This window comes from Staurois parvus, unplaced genomic scaffold, assembly GCF_062004578.1.
Source record: "Staurois parvus isolate SC_StPar_1 unplaced genomic scaffold, SC_StPar_1.0 ptg000625l, whole genome shotgun sequence".
NCBI lineage: Eukaryota > Metazoa > Chordata > Amphibia > Anura > Ranidae > Staurois > Staurois parvus.
In genome coordinates this window covers 223,537-240,066 of record NW_028318421.1, presented here as the reverse complement: position 1 = coordinate 240,066, position 16,530 = coordinate 223,537, and the positions used below count along the sequence as shown (strand labels likewise).

The window sequence follows — 16,530 nt, the reverse complement described above, 5'->3', positions numbered from 1 at the left end:
GCTAGTGCCAAGAAAATATCCCCCCCCAACTGTTAAACCACCACCACCAGCCTGAACCGCTCATACAAGGCAGGATGGATCCACACAACTGCTGCTTACTGGATATTTTCCCTTTTTTCGGACCATTCTCTGTAAACCCTAGAGATGGTTGTGTGTGAAAATCCCAATAGATCAGCAATTTTTGAAATACTCAACCAGCCCATCTGGCACCAACAACCATGCCATGTTCAAAGTCACTTAAATCCTCTTTCTTTCCATTCTGATGCTCGGTTTGATCTTCACCATGTATAGATGCCTAAATGCATTGAGTTGCTGCCATGTGATTGGATGATTAGCGATTTGTGTTACCAAGAAATTGAACCAGTGTACATAATAAAGTGGCCGGTTAGTGTACATTGGTCACTCAGAGGGGAATGCTTTTTTTTCTAAACAAAAGTGGAGATACTCTTTGAAAATTGAGAAAACTCTTTGAGTTATGTTAGTGTCATTTTAGGTCAAGCTCTAAGTTCAGCTGTTGTGAAGGGTTGAAAACAATCTGCTTTGTTCATTTGATAAACATAAAAAACAAATAACACATTAATTTACAGATATATTTCAGTTATTAGAATAATATAAGAACTGTGTTCTTTAGGAAATAATTTTCTCTTTTGTATTAATGGCACATTGTAGTAGATATCTACCTCAGTTAGAGTGGGTTGGTAAAATTCCCTCTTTACGTTATACGTTTACAGTTAGAACATTTCCAGACATGCCCACCTGGATTCTAATGCTAATCTTCACATTAGCATTGAATGAAAGAGCAAAGAATAATGACTCATTTCAGTGGGTGGGTAATTGACACAGAGCTCTTTATTCCTTGATATGGCAATACCACATCCGTAAAACTGTTCTGATATCACATTTTGTTCACCTCTTGAGGCTACTATAAACATAAATTCAGTGCATCCTGTTATCCTGCTATTTGGTGTATTCCTGTGATTTGTTAAGACTTATAACTGGGTAACAGGATGTCACTTCTTATCAATGATTGAAAGTCTTTTATCAATGAGAACATTATCCATTTCTATCTTCCATTATACTGTATATACAAACATATATTTATACATTATCAGCAAAGTATGCAGTAGGGAACAAGTTAGGTATTTGGGCTTGGTATAAGTATGGGCAGATATTATTATTATTATACAGTATTTAAATAGTGCCAACGGTTTGCTCAGCGCTGTACATTATAATGGGAGACAGTACAGTAACAATACAATACAATAAACGAGGGATTCGAGGGCCCTGCTCCTTGGAGATATAAACTGGTCTTCAACCTTGGTTGACCATGGAGTTAAAGTGGAATTCCAGGTATGGATATTTTTGCATAGTTAAATTGGTCTATACCTGGAATTATTCTTTAAAGCTTTGAGCTATACACCAATCTGTATTTATATTCTACAATGATTTTAAATGCATTGTTATCTTTTGAGATCTTCTTTGGAATTGCTCATTTTGATGTGTATTAGCAAAATTATGACTCTGTTGTCTGTCCATTTTTCAGCTTTTAAGTGCTAAAAAAAATACTAAACACAACTTTTTTTTAAGCTAAGTTAAACTAACCAAGGCGCTCATTATTGAAGTAATTATTTACTGTTCTTTGTAGTAACACCTCTTGGGTTCAATTAGTTCCTGTGTTTCTGAGTAATCCCTACAAATGCTGGGAAAAGACAGTGGTACAATCTGCTTGTTTGTTCTCTTCTACTGAGTCAAAGCAATCAACACCATTTCCTTATGGTACTGTGTTTAATTCTCACCAGGTACACCATTTGCATTGGGATTTGCATGTTTTTTCTGTGGTTGCTTGAATTTAGGGATAAGTGGAACTGCCATGGTTTGATTCAAGGGTTTGTTGTGAAGACCTCAAAATCCTAACTTAGTGGACAACCCCACTGAAGTCTATAGAGGGCAAACATTGATAATATATTTTGTTCGTTTTCAAGGCAAATAGACAAGCTATTGTCATAAAAGTGCATCGGGAGCCGGGCACTGCTGCAGGATTTATACCAATCCAAAAAAGTCTCTATCATAGCATATACTGGCAGCACATTTTTTGGCTGTGGAATTGTTTTTTTTTTTTCTTTTAAAATTAGCTTGCTTTACATACAGAAAAAAACTCTTGTTCCTATTAAAAGATTTCCCCTCACCTCATGTTCTGGTATCACTTCAAAAATGATGGATTTTTTGGAAGTTTTTGACTGTATATACAATTAGACTTTTTAATTTATAGATCTCTGTCATTGACATTTTGGTCATAAAAGTTGCTTCTTCTTTTTTTACTTAAAGTAGTAGTTCTCATCCAATGGGCTGTAGCCTCTCTCCTGCCTAGCTGCGCATTGGCGGAACACTCAGCACTTTCTGTGAGAAATTACAGCTTAAATGAATGAAACAGCCACAGTGTAATGTGTAAACACAACCATTACCTAGACACTTTGAACCTGCAGCCAATCAGCAAAGTTTTGACATTGTCACATGACAGTATCAGGTTATCCTGACTGGCTGCAGTTCCAGGATATCTGATTGTTAAACATTGTAATTGCATGTTACACTTAGTGAACTGCGGGACCATAGCCACATTCATTTAAGATTTAGTTTGCGTGTGCCCTGGGAAGTGACAGGTCGTATAGTAATGCAATCATGCCTCCTGTGTGTCCACATGTTAAAATGACACAGTCTTCCTCTCTGTCTCCAACTCGCCCCTCCCTCGCTTCTGCTCTATAGTCCTCCCATCCAGTTCAGGCTGTGCTCCTGTGGCCCTCACTCCAGCGTTCAGCAGTCAGGCACTGGTGGAGGAGAGAAGAGAGCTTGCCAGGCGGCACCTAGTTTTAGGACCCCAGCTGTACAGATCCATTGCACTACCTGCACACTCCCAGCCATTCCTACACTCCTGCACAGCACTTTATCCCAATAGGATGGTGAGCCGTAGGCTCCCAGAAGATGCCCTCCTACCATTCCTCTCCAATAACACTCCCTGTGGCCAGGTAGGTGATTCTGGAATGTGTATGTTGTAAAGTTATTGAGAAGATGACCAGCCAAGCAGCCTATATCTTATACCACCTTTTCTTTCCAGATGCATTCTTCCCTGAGAATGTGACTTATATGGAATTATGGCCAACCTGGTGCACTTACTTCACTATCAAACTTCTTGATATGTTGATCGTATATGTTTGGTCCCCCACATCTAATTTTTGGTGGACCTTGGACTGCCATTGCACTTCTGGTGTCTCTTACAAGACCACCAACTGGGAAGGGAAGTCAGGAAGGCTCTACGGGCCCCCATGATTTCCAATGGTGATCCTGCATACACCAAGTGCTGAGTGTGAATGGGCACAGCAAACAAGAAGAAGGGAGAAAGAAAACAGACAAATAGACACAAGCATAAAGGAAAGGAGGTATAGATAGAGAGAATAGAGAGAGGAAGAGAGAAAGCCAAAGAAACAGAGGATGAGAGAGAGAAAAAAAGAAGAGACGGAGAGAATGAAACAGAGAGAGGTTGATAGAAAGAGAATCAGATAAACAAGAAAAATAACATGAGAGTAACAGAGAGAAGCAATGGAAGAATAAGAAGTAGGGAAAGAGAGGGGAACAAAGGTGAGAGAACAAGACACAAAGAGTGAAAATGAGAAAAAAATAAAGCTTTATATAGACTTCATTATGTGTACTCACAGTAACTCATCTTCAACTGATTAGTCTATTTTTAAAATATTTTAAATGCATATTTTGTATTCCCCATATGTTTATTGTATGCACAAAAACTTTCTTTACTTGGTGTATGGAAGATTTTGGAATAATGTACTGGGCACTGGTATTATTAGAATTGTGTTAGCTTTCCACCTTTTTTTTTTGGAGGCAGACATTCTTCATCTGGTTATCTGTTGCTTCTAAATCACTAATGCCCCCATCTTTAACAATTAGCATTTCCTAGTGAAGTGTTTTCTGTTGTCATATATGACCTAAGTTAAAGACTTCCAATACCTCCTTTGACCGTTTGGCTTTTCTATGGTGCTAGGAATTGATTGGCTGGAAGTAGAAGTTTATTTGAGTTATGACAGTCAGAGTCTGGCTATAAGTGGAAAGTTTCAGGCTCGTTTTCTGTGTTTACTCTAATAAAGTGCTAAGGATATTGTTCACCTCCTCATCTCTCTCATCACAACATCTAGCGTTTGGATGCTATCCTGTGACACAGTGCAGTGTGAGTATTTAAACTGGTCTTTAGTTACTGATTTGCCTGTAATGATGACAGCTACTTTCTTGACCAATGTATATTTTTGTCTGATACCGAAGATAAAAGATATAATAATGTGCACACATTAAAATATACAGTCCACGCATTAAATCTCTGCAGGTAGCAATGATTTTGCCACCATGCCAGCTTCTCGCCCTAGGGCAATGGTTACCTACAGTGTAAGACATTAAGGACATATGGTTTCCTAAACACTAGATTAATTGCAGGTTCCAATTAAGTAACAGTTTGTCAAAGACCTTTGTGTATTTCATTGCTAACTGTTTATGTGGGTGGAAAAGAGGCAGGGCTGCCAGATCCCTCACCTCACCAGTAAGCTGAGAGGATAAAAGGGAAAAAAAGTTTATGATCAAACCCCAAAAAACAATTGCCTTGCCTGGATAAATGCCTACATTGGCGACTACCCTGGAACTCTGCCGTCTTTCTTTAAAGTGCTTGTGTGAGTATTTTGAACTGTACAATATTTTATTTAATATCAGCATATATTGTGTATACATGGCAGATATACAGAATTAGCAACATTACCTGTTTACATGTAAAATATAGAAACATATATATAAGAAGAAACATATAGAAGACAATGTAAAGGAAAAAGTTGATGCATAAAAAGCAGTAACTCTTAACAACAGAGCAAGTGTCTTCTTGTATTAGTTTAGCTCAGTCTTACCTAAAGATGAGTGATGATTGGTTACTTGGGGTTACTGTCATTTTGCACAATGTTCTATGCCTTATTACACAAGATGTAGTTAAAGGTATTTGAACTTTAGAACTTAAGCATAATATTTTGTATAGAATCCTATTAAAATATTATACAAATGTAAGGTATGGTAATATTATGTATGTATAGCTGCCAGGAGAGTGTAGAAAAGAAGGCGCCACAAAAAAATTATCTGACAAGTAGAATTCTGTTCTCGTATCAGAGGCAGAATGATAATCTATCTTGTTATTGCCGGAAGCAATTATTCTGCAAATCAGACAATGTCTGCTTCTTTACTTACACAGTATACAGTATGTGTACACAGCATGATTTACATTAACAATGTTAGAGCAGTCTATCTTATATGCATAATATATAATATGTGTACACTACATCAGAGCTGTTAAGAGATTTACAGTATCTTTATTACTGCTATGGATATCATGGGGCACATATATAATTTATGGTATCTTAGGGTACAATGTTCTCAGTCTTTCCTTCCTAAATGTTTTATTGCTTGTTTTCTAAAAAGTGTCAGAAAGTGGAGTATTTTAGTTGGATAATAAAGCATACCTAATTTGATCATAAAAATATTGATGTTATGATTGCTCTTTGTTCCAGAGTTTAAACATATAAAAAAACTACACAATATATATTAAAACATCTGCTTTTACAGGTTTCTGTGCCCAGTGGAAAGTAATACTTGCTGATATGGGAGAATTGTAGACAAAAGAGATAAGGTGTCTATGCAGAAATCCCATAAGTTGCTGTAGAAAAAATGTATTCAGTTATGTCTATAGCAACGCCATAGCAGTTAGAAAAATGTAGACATTTCCTTTTGGGCACAATGGTTACATTAAAAATCTAGAAAATCAGATGTCAATAATTAAACATAACAATAAATACTGTTTATAAATGTGGTAAAGTCTCTGCCCTGAATATCAGAACTGTGAAGGGCTTCTTACAGTTTCATGCATTTTAATAGGCATGCATGAATTCTAAAATGCCCTGCTACCAGATCTATATATCATATTATTTATATAAGAATAAATCCTGTAGACATCATGAGTATCAAGTTTCAGTAGTACATTGTAATATTATTTATTGAAGAATTACCTCAGGTGACAGCAAGTATTATTCGGAGCAGTTGAAGTAAATATTCCCAATGCCACTCCTCTGCCAAGTCAATTTACTTTCAATGTATTTCCTCTGATCTCTGTTGTTCTTGACTTTTCTATGAAATCTCAAGATGAGAATGTAACCCAAGGCACAAAGGTGGGTGCATATGAATAGGGTTCTGTTTATCCTTCCTCAACAGTTAAAATGTCAGTGATCTTGGTACCATGCTGATCATTGACAAACACACGTTCATTTGTCCTAATCAGACTTTTTATAAATCTATTTTGCTTATTCTTTCTATTCCTTATTTATTTTAGGATCATTTTGAGTTATGCTTGGTAAACGGTCTGCTATGCTATATCACAAAATGGCAAACATATACATTTTTATAAGCCATGGCTGGTGACTAAAAGAGCAAAATAGCAATTGGTAATGTTTCAGGCATATTCAGCTCAGCAAAGCCCATTGAAAAAGAGCCCATGGAAACTTCTTAAAGCTCATCAGGAATAGCCAGATTCCAGATGGCAAGCATGAGAATGTTTAGGCTAGATTGCTTAGTCTGTTTCCAACCCTTTTAGGATAAGTAGATGAATTAATGGATACTTGGTTCTCCATAAGACATTATGATGGTATAACAGATGTTTTAAAACCAAAGGTTTATCCAGGGTGATAATGCACTAATAAAATATATGGGCAATCTATCTACAGAAATTAACATTCACTGAATTGTTCCTCTATGATTTTGTATCAAAACGTACATCTCTATAGCAAATTACTTCCCTTGTATACTCAATATTCGATTGAAGGAAGTGGTTGGGGTGGACACATGGGGGTTTATTTACTAAAGCTGGAGAGTCCAAAATCAGACTCACTTCTGCATAGAAACCAATCAGCTTCCAGGTTTCATTGCCAAAGCTTCATTGAACAAGCTGAGGTTAGAAGCTGATTGGTTTCTATGCAGAAGGGAGTCTGATTTTGGACTCTCCAGCTTTAGTAAATAAACCCCATGGAGTCTCACTGCACCATCTTTGAAACCTCCTGCCATTTGAATTGAAAAAACAAACCCTCCAGCTTTCTAAACCTAGTCCAGAGGCAGAAGATGGTAAGTGTATACGCATTCGATCCAGTCCTTATGTGTGTGGAGGGGTGGAAGAGGCAACAACAGTACCTGAATAGGAAAGTCATTGTATGCAGCAAACTGTGGTTTAGGACTTAACGTGACCTTCTCATTGCAGGTTCAAGGGTGAAAAAAAACATACCTGGAGAAATAAGAGGCAATATACTGTGTACCTTTTCATGGCCTGTGTGTTACATGCTCCTGTGTTGGAAATCGCTGGCTGCCACAGGTATTACGTGGGTGTAAATTACCTGATCCCCCACCTCATGCTGTGGTTTCTCCTGCCACCTCATATGCCCTGTAGAGATGAACAATTTGGCAAGAGGAACCTCAGTGTGCAGCATGGACTAGGTATTCTACACACCTGGAATAGTTAAACACATGCAGAGGCCAGAGTGAGGGGAAGCAGTGATTTTTCAACACACGGGCCACCAGAAAAGTAAGTATATCTCTTCTTCTTTCTCCAGGTACTTTGGGGAAGATTTTCTTAAACTGGTGCACTCAGAATCTGGTGCAGCTGTGCATGCTAGCCAATCAGCTTCTAATTTCAGCTTGTTCAACTAAAGTGGTAGTAAAGCCCCATTGTTTACTTGTACCTACAGGTATGCCTAAAATAAGGCAGGTACAATAAATAACTCCTAAACGTGCACCCTTTAAGAGGTATTTACTATAGTAGCAGCCATTGACATCACAGGCGCTTGCGCACTGCACTCTTAATGCACGGCTTGCCATCCATTGAGAGAGCCGTGCCATGGCCATGACTCCCATGTGCATGCACAGAAGTGACGTCATCGCAGCTCGGCCAGTCAAACAGCCGAAGCCCACAAACCCAGAAGGAAGACCAGGTGAAAACGGTAGCACCTACAGCTGTGAGAGTGCAGTGCTGGAGGGCTTTGTTTTCAGGTAAGTCACAGACACATTATGCTATTAATTGGCAGGGGAATTTTTTTTTTTTGTGGTTTGCTACTGCTTTAAGCATTGGGAATAAAACCTGGACGCTGATTGGTTACCACAGTATGCAGAGATGCAGCAATTTTGCACTCTCCAGTTTTCGTAAATAACCCCCTGTATGTCTATCAGTTTTGACTCTGTGGATACATTTTAGAGTAGTCTGAAACCTAAATGGGTTTAGTTTGCTAAGCACTGTGTTAACAATTGCCTATTTATTTATTTTACTGCTTATACCTTTTTTACCTTTATTCATGCCTTTTATCCAGTGTTTCTGATTTTCTCTAGGCTCTTTTGCAGCCATTTCAGTCTACATGCATTCACTTCAGTGATGGCTGCATGCCATAACTGATAACAGATTTCCTGATGGTCAAAAAAATAGACCTTGCCTGTGCAATATGTAATGGCAAACAGCTGCTTGTAGTCTTTATCAGGAGCATGTCTGACAGAGTGACTACACAGGAGCACAACTAGAATTCAGTTGTCACCCCATAACAGGAATTGCCTGAAACTTTATCTTCATTCCTTGTTATTATATTAATGGAAGTTGCAAATTTAAAAATACTGAAAACCACTTTTGAAATTATAGTAACATGTTAAACCTTATATTAGATTTTAGTGATTGGGTTTAGCTATACTTTAAAAGCAATCTCTAATCTTTCTAAACACCTATGTTCACTACTTTAATTTAATGCTTGCATACGGTATAGGATAACACTCATGCAGATGTGTTTAAAGGTAAAACCTATAAGGTTCCCTATATAAACACACACCCTGTCATTCGGAAATTTTGCTGAAGTCCCTGATATTTATGCAGACTTCTTTTTTAAATAGCTCCGCAATACAAGGTATGTAAAATCCAACAAAATTACCTGTTAATATTACACACTAAAATTTTTTAATGTTTCAGATAGAACAGTTGCATGGTGTTTGAAAGACATAAAGTAACCCGTTAATGCAAACAGCCAATAATGTGGGTGCACCTCAGTACATGAATCAAGCAGACATGGTCAAGAGGTTTGTTTGTTGCTCAGCCAAACATTAAAAAAGGGAAATGAAAGCAATAGGCAACTTTGACTACAGAATGATTATTGGACCCATACCTGGTTTTTGCAGCATATCATAAATTGCTAATCTTCTAGGATTTACAGAGAATGATGAAAACAATAAAACATCTCAAGAGTACCCAGACGTGGCCAATAATTTCACAGCTGTTCAAGGAACCATTCCTTATGAAAGAAGTGTGATTGAAGGAACCTCTGCAGCCACAGAAGACCAAGTTGGGTTCCACTCTTACTCAATGAATGTACTAAGCTGCCCATTTTGTAAACCACATATTTTTTTATAGAGGATAAGGGAAAAATTATGAGAATGGTTTATATGAGTATTGGTAGGGCTACTGCTGCCAGAAGTACGGTCTGCACTTAGCTCCGAAGTCATATTCATGCATTTCTGTTGTTAAATGTATGTCCTGGAGGTGTCCTCTTTACTCCACAGCTTCCTGTTTTGATTTTTCAGTGCAAAACAAGGTAGAACCAACATTCGATGTTCAGTTACAAATATTTTTCAGCTATCAATTACGTTCACCTACTTCTATTGTAGAAAATCAGTACTGCTTAAAAATAACCTGTCAGGTAAAAATATTTAAGCTGCCATTGTTTTTCAGAAGTTCCAGGATACTAATGCTGGTCACTTTACTAGCACAACCATGAACTTATCATGTATCTTATCTTGTCGGGAATGCACATGCTTGTTCCACATGTGTGATTCACTAAAGAGTGAATCAAGAATAAGAGTGACAACCTCAGAGAAGGTCAGTTTATAAACAAATTAGCAAAGGAAGATTCTATATTTTTCACCTGATAAATTCCTTTTAAAATGGCCATACTGCATACCCTAACAGAAAACATATGTATAAGGGTTTATTTCCACATCAAGAGATATACTTCTAGAAATGTTCTACATAAACTGGGAATACATCCAATCCATACTGTATCACAATAGGTATACCAAACATACTATATTTAATAACATTTTGATCTTAGACCCAAATTGCTTTAGGTCTTTTAAAGTAGTTGTGAAAGGAAATAGTTATATATAATGAAGGTCTTACTTAAAATAACACAGAACAAAGAGTATTTTTTTTTTAAATGTGCTAATGAAACCAGTAACAACACGAAAGCACATAACTGACACACTGAGGTTGATTTACTTAATCTGGAGAGTGCAAAATTCGGTGCAGCTCTGCATAGAAACCAATCAGCTTCCAGGTTTTTTTTTTTTGTCAAAGCTTAATTGAACAAGCAGAAGTTAGAAGCTGATTGGCCACCATGCACAGCTGCACCAGTTTTTGCACTCTCCAGTTTTAGTAAAATCAACACCACTGTTTCCTAAGGGTAAATGTTCTTCATCTTGCACCAGTTTTGGAAAATCAATCCCTTATATGCCTTTTCTGACTTGCACAGTTTATTTGAAGAAACAGTTGTCGTTTCTTTCTACAGTTCCAATGGGATTATGTTATATACATTTTGAATGTGAGCAATGCTTAGTGGACAGGCATGAAAGTAGAGGATGCCATTTACTAGATCACTGACAGATAAATTAATTTGAGTATTATTTGCATAGAAGCAATATCTAAAACCAAATGAAGTAATCAGCTCAGCCCCACTACCAGACCTTCCCTAGTGTAACAGATTCCAAGGGCATATTGTGTCATGCCTCTCATAATTCCCACTTTCTGTCACTATAGTTTGAGCAATGGGATCCTTTCTGTTAAATTATTAAGGGAAGGAGTTTAAAAGAATGTGTTCCAATGCACTGATCACAGTGATGAGCAGCAGGAGTTATCAGAGATGTTTCCCCTTAAACTCTGCCTATGTTACTATGTAAAGGGTCGTGCTGTGCCAATTACAGTGATGTGCAGGAGGGCTTATGAAAAGCTTAGAGGGTTATGCCATTGCAATCTGGGACTTTGATTGCCCTTCCCCTAACCTGGTGGGTCCAGGACAAATGAAACACTTATATTATGGTTTGGGTGGCTTTGAGACCATGTTTCTAAATGGAAAAGAAAAGAGATCCTAGAACACTACTTTATAATACACCAACAAACAGAGGTGATGGAAAAAAAAGGACTGTAGTAGTAAACAATGGTCAGCAGTTCTAGGATAGATTGAGAAGAAAGAGCACGGTGAAGTGATCTTTGGATTTTGCACTCAGGAGGTAGCTTAAATCGTTGTTAAGGGCAGTTTTAGTGTAGACTGAAGCTAAAAATCAGGGAGTTAGCAGGGTCCAAATGAACAGCTTTATGTGAATGCCAGTTGGACAAGACATTGCACAGCAGATAGGCTTGACATGCTCTATTTCTCTTACAATCTACATGTCCAAATGTAGTTATCATCACTGATAACTAAAGCTTTTAGAAAATGGGTCAGCTGCATCCAAGTCTGAAAAGTATACTCTCATTTTTTTTAATACCAATTCCTGTGACTTTCTGAGAGATGACTGTTGAATATACAGTAGTTTACATTAATTTGTTCTCTTGTATCTGCAGTCCAAGGGTTAAAAGTGTGTGCTAATTAAACATCTTTGAAAACCAAACTGCTGTGGGAGTGTACAGGCATCAGCCAAACTAAACACTTTGCAGTTTGTGCTAAAGTGCATTTTACATTTTCAGAAGGGGAATGCTGTAAGACTGTTGAAATGACAGAACATGAATTGTAGATTAAAAAGGAAGAACTAAACTGGTTCCTCTCTCCCTTTGTTGAGCCAAGGGTCATTTCTTCAGAGCAAATTGACTTATGGAACAATTTGCCCTTCTGAGACTTGTCTTAACTAGCACAATAGCTGTGAGGAGAATAGAAAGGAAACACTATACATTTAGAAGTAATCTTCTATTATTTCAGTGTCAGTTGAAGGAAAACTGGAGCTTACATGTAAGCTGATTTGAATTCTGAGACACTCGGAAACATAAACCAATGGGGATGTTTAAATGCAAAAATATATCCCTATGAGAAACCTCTCTTGGATTAATTTCTGTATGTGATTTTGTACTCACATAACATTTTGTATTCTGAGTGTGACTCTGATTTTCATTGTTTTAAGCTGGGCCTTAGGTGCTAGGTCTTATTTTTTGTTACCTTGTAGGCTTATCTGGGACAAATGCTCTATTTTTCTTACAATCTACTTGTACAGAAATATGGGTTGGTTGGGCCTATGTGTTAATTTTAGGATTAATTCGTTTTCAGCAATGCTTGGCCTTGTCTTGCAATTTTGTATCAAAAGCTTAATTTAAAAAAAAGAGTAAACATTGAGTCAAACTGAAATTCAGATTGTCCCTGGATATTTCTATTTACAAGTGAAGAGTGTGAGGTCAACAACACATCTACTGATAAAGCTTTTCAGAGTTTGTACATTGAATTTTCCATCATTGTAAAGCATCATACATTAGCACTTGAAGATGCTGTACTGCTATACCAAAATTCCCCTGGTTTTGCTGTGCTAGGTCATCCATGAAGTCCAATCCTCTGGTTTGGAGTTGCTGTGTTCCCAGGGTTACACTAACCTAGAGTCAGAATACTCATCCATGTTGACTAAGAGGATAACTACTCACTTCTGGTCGGTCAGTATTTTACCATCTTATATCTTTGGTAAATTAATCCCTACCTAACTCAATATAAGTAATAAAATCAATTGGACAGGCTGTAAAACCTTGTCTAATCCTTGTTCCCTGATATATAATCTGGTGTTAGATGTGTGGGCTTGCCCCTCCAGGCAGATTGTGAACTGCATATCTACCAATAACTGGAAGCTCCAGTATTGAGTGAGTGAGGCTCAAATTTGATAACCCTAAACTGGACTTTTACTGCAAAATCTTCACTACTGTATTCCACCACGTTTGAAGTTTAAAAAGCAGGAGTTTTTTTTTTTTTTTGGGGGGGGGGGGTGTTTAACTGTTTTTCTTTACTTCTAGTCCAGACTGCCTCCTACCTTCATTCTTGACTAGGCAAGAATGATGTAACCATGCTCTTGAAACCTCCTGGGATATCTATATCACATATCCCAGGAGGCATCAGGCAGCGCTGGAGGACGGGTTCAGTAGCATATCTTCAGGGGGTGACTGTAAGAAACAGGAAGATACAGTCTGTTCCCGATGTGTCAGAAGAGAATATGGCAATGTGTGGCCTGGTATGCAGCAGTGGATCTCAGCAGAACCAAGCTGGATTCACTGAGCATGTGAATATGTTTATGGAGGTTAATCCAGCAAAAAAAGGTAAGAAGGGGCTAAAGTTCCTCTTTGAAGTTCAGCTACTTTACAGAGTACCAGAGCTACTGCAGACTGTTCAGGTAGATTGTACTTATTCCCTGCAACCTTTATTTAATTTTAAATGACTGGTCTTCCCAAACATGTTATTTCACTGTGAGGTTACTCATTGGATACATCTATCTACTGGGGATTCCATTGATTTTCCTGTCATAGCTCTTGACTTTACTCCACCTTACCTTTTCCATAATTTGAAATATATAAAAATCCAACAGGGAAAGTAAGCTTTGCTTGTATGGCTGCAGCAAAAATGCATAACTGCGAACATATCCCCGGGTCCCTGTGAGATGCAAGAATCACAGTGTGATTTAGCTCTCCAGCATCTACAAGATACTGAAATACAGCATTTTGGGTGGTGTGATACTTTAAATAAATCTTGTTTCCAAAATTATTAATCTTACTTGTAGATTTTAAAAAACAACCAGGAATGGAAAATCTGCTTACTGTTATTGGTTAGATTCTGAACCATTCATTCATTTTATAATACGTGTAACTTTCTGCTTCCTCTGTTTCCAGCTAGGTCATATTATGCCAGACAGTAGTAGAGATTAGAAACATAAAATATTGTTTGTTGATCTTAAAAATTCTGGATGTAAAACCTAGGATTTCAAGTGTGTATATATATACAGTATGTACACACAGTCTGCCAAATTAGTGTGCAGAACAAATTCATAATTTTGGCAGAGTTTTTCTTCAAGTATGCCTGTCACCAATATTGCAGGGTGTTTTCATTGTCTAGTTAGGTAAAATGTACAGTAAAGAAACTACATTATTCAGAGTACAATGTGCCTTCTTTTATAGGTGGGAGACACAGTAGGATGAATATGAACAAACAAAGCGATAGTAAATGGAACCACATATTCCCCTTTATAATGGTGAGTATATTCTTTCTCTATTTGTATTAGCAACACTTATATTATACTGACAAGAAAATAGCCATGAATTCTGAAAAACTTTTGCACTTAAATATTTCTGTTCCCTGGAAAGACTGTCTGCCCTGGCAACCTCTGCCTTTCAGGCAATAATATAATAGTGTCCAGCAGTCTTATCCTAGTTAGCTGAAAATGTTTATATATACCAATAAAAGAAGAAATGAATGAAATGAAACGGCATATTATTGTCAATAAATCAACACGTTACATAAATGAATTGTAGTGAAGTTCTGTTTTGTGCTCTGATCTAATTTTGCAGGTGTCTTTGGTGTATTCAGCTGTAGCAGAGTATTCCAACTGTGGTGAAAATGAATATTATAATCAGACAACTGGGTTGTGCCATTGCTGTCCAGAGTGTGAGCCAGGGGAAGAGCCATACAATGTAAGTAAATAGGACAAATACTAATGGTATCAAGAGTGTCAATGAAGAAGGCTTATATATAGCAGTCGTCTAAATGCTAAAAAAGAACTGAACTGTTGAAGCTGGAAGGAAGGCAGAGAGCAAAAGACTAGTCACCAGTACTACTGGTGATCTCCTTGCATCTTATCTTTACTTACCATATCTAGTTCTGTGCTGTATCTCTGTATGGAGGCAGCCATCCTGGTAGAAGCAGGGCTTTACTTCCTCATGTCAGCGTCTCCAGCAAGGTGATCATTGAACAGTAGAAGAAATATCAACCAAATCTCCTTAGACTAGCAGTCTGAGGCACCATGGCTTGGATCAGAGGTTGCAGATATACAGCTATGAGGCTGTAAGCACAGGAATTCTTAGGCACATTTACATATGAGGACGCATGCTGCTATGTTTTAATAGAATTAAAGATGAGAGGTACATTTGTAGGGTACTGTTTAGGCATAATTAACAATGACATACAGGTAATTAACAATTAATCATGTATGTCATGTTACTTTAGTTGTATAGGAAAGGGCCCTTGGTGTTCAATCCTCAGTACAACTGACCTTAAAGTACAATTACTGCATGGAGCAGCCAGTATCAGGATGCACAATATGTGTTAGGTCTGGCTGCATGAAGAATAAGATAGAAATTCATACAGTGTCTCTCATTACGGTAAACTACCAAAAACATTTGCAGTGAGCTAAGTTGCAAAAACAGTGCTCTTTAAATTGCTGGAAATAACTCATCCAGTCTAAAGATTGGGATTTCAGGTGCACCTTCACTTTCAGCTTATTATATAAGTGCAGTAACAGCATATATACATTGATTATTAATTTGAGACAAATTACTCTAACCATTAGTTTGAACACTTAATGATGGTTAGGTTTGCCCCTTGTAATAAGCATAACTCCCTAACACTAAAACAAGGTTAACCCCTTCATATTCCTCGGTAGCAATCAATTAATAATAATATATTTAATGTGATGTGATCTGTAACTTATCTGAAATAATGTGTTTTCCCTTTAGGCCTGTGGATATGGGACCAAAGATGAGGACTATGGTTGCATCCCTTGTCTTCCTGGCAAGTATTCTAAAGGTGGCTACCAAATATGCAGAAGACATAAGGACTGTGAGGGATTTTTCCGGGCTACTGTTTTAACTCCTGGAGATTCCAAGAATGATGCAGAATGTGGTCCCTGCCTTCCAGGGTAAGATGATGTATGGTAGAAGTCATAACATTGCATGTAGTGTGAATTGATACAACGTAGTTAAGTAAAGATGCGGACTGGGACCAATACACTATAATAACACCAATCACTCTTTCTGGAATGCAGGTCCAATTTATATGATTCATCATAACAGCTTGAATCATATAACTCACTTACAAAATTACAGTAGTGTAGGATTGTTTGTGAAGGCAATGCCTTGCGTTAAGGTAATCTAAACCATATTTTCTTTTGGAAAGTACAGACCCTGAAAATTATTATTTTTTGCAAATACAGAATGTGCCCCAGCTCTTAAATACATTTTCAACACATTTTCAGAACCTGTTTACCAAAGTACAATGCACTTTGAATGCACACATTCTCCAAGGTGCGATGTAGACATAAAATAATTTTTTCTGCTCTTATTTGTTCAGATTTATGAGTCAGTTACATTTGCAGCTATGCAGATTGCTATACGTATCCAACATTGAAACTGTATTAAAAAGTATATTT

At 37.4% G+C, this 16,530-nt stretch overlaps 1 protein-coding gene across 5 annotated transcripts in view; it reads left to right on the top strand.

Annotated features, from left to right (window-relative positions):
• The window catches only part of EDAR (ectodysplasin A receptor), a 176,053-nt gene that overhangs the window by 90,896 nt on the left and 68,627 nt on the right, over window positions 1–16,530 (top strand). The window contains exons 1-4 of one of the 5 annotated variants that reach the window (XM_089693334.1): window positions 2,826–3,020; window positions 14,285–14,358; window positions 14,675–14,797; window positions 15,839–16,020. In XM_089693334.1, coding sequence (XP_089549460.1) covers window positions 14,302–14,358; window positions 14,675–14,797; window positions 15,839–16,020 — 362 coding nt within the window. In that variant the 5' untranslated portion in view covers window positions 2,826–3,020; window positions 14,285–14,301. Of the gene's footprint in view, window positions 1–2,825; window positions 3,021–4,144; window positions 4,232–4,601; window positions 4,722–7,519; window positions 7,655–14,284; window positions 14,359–14,674; window positions 14,798–15,838; window positions 16,021–16,530 lie in introns of those variants that run through there. The other 4 variants (XM_089693331.1, XM_089693330.1, XM_089693333.1 and 1 more) reach the window with 4 other exon arrangements.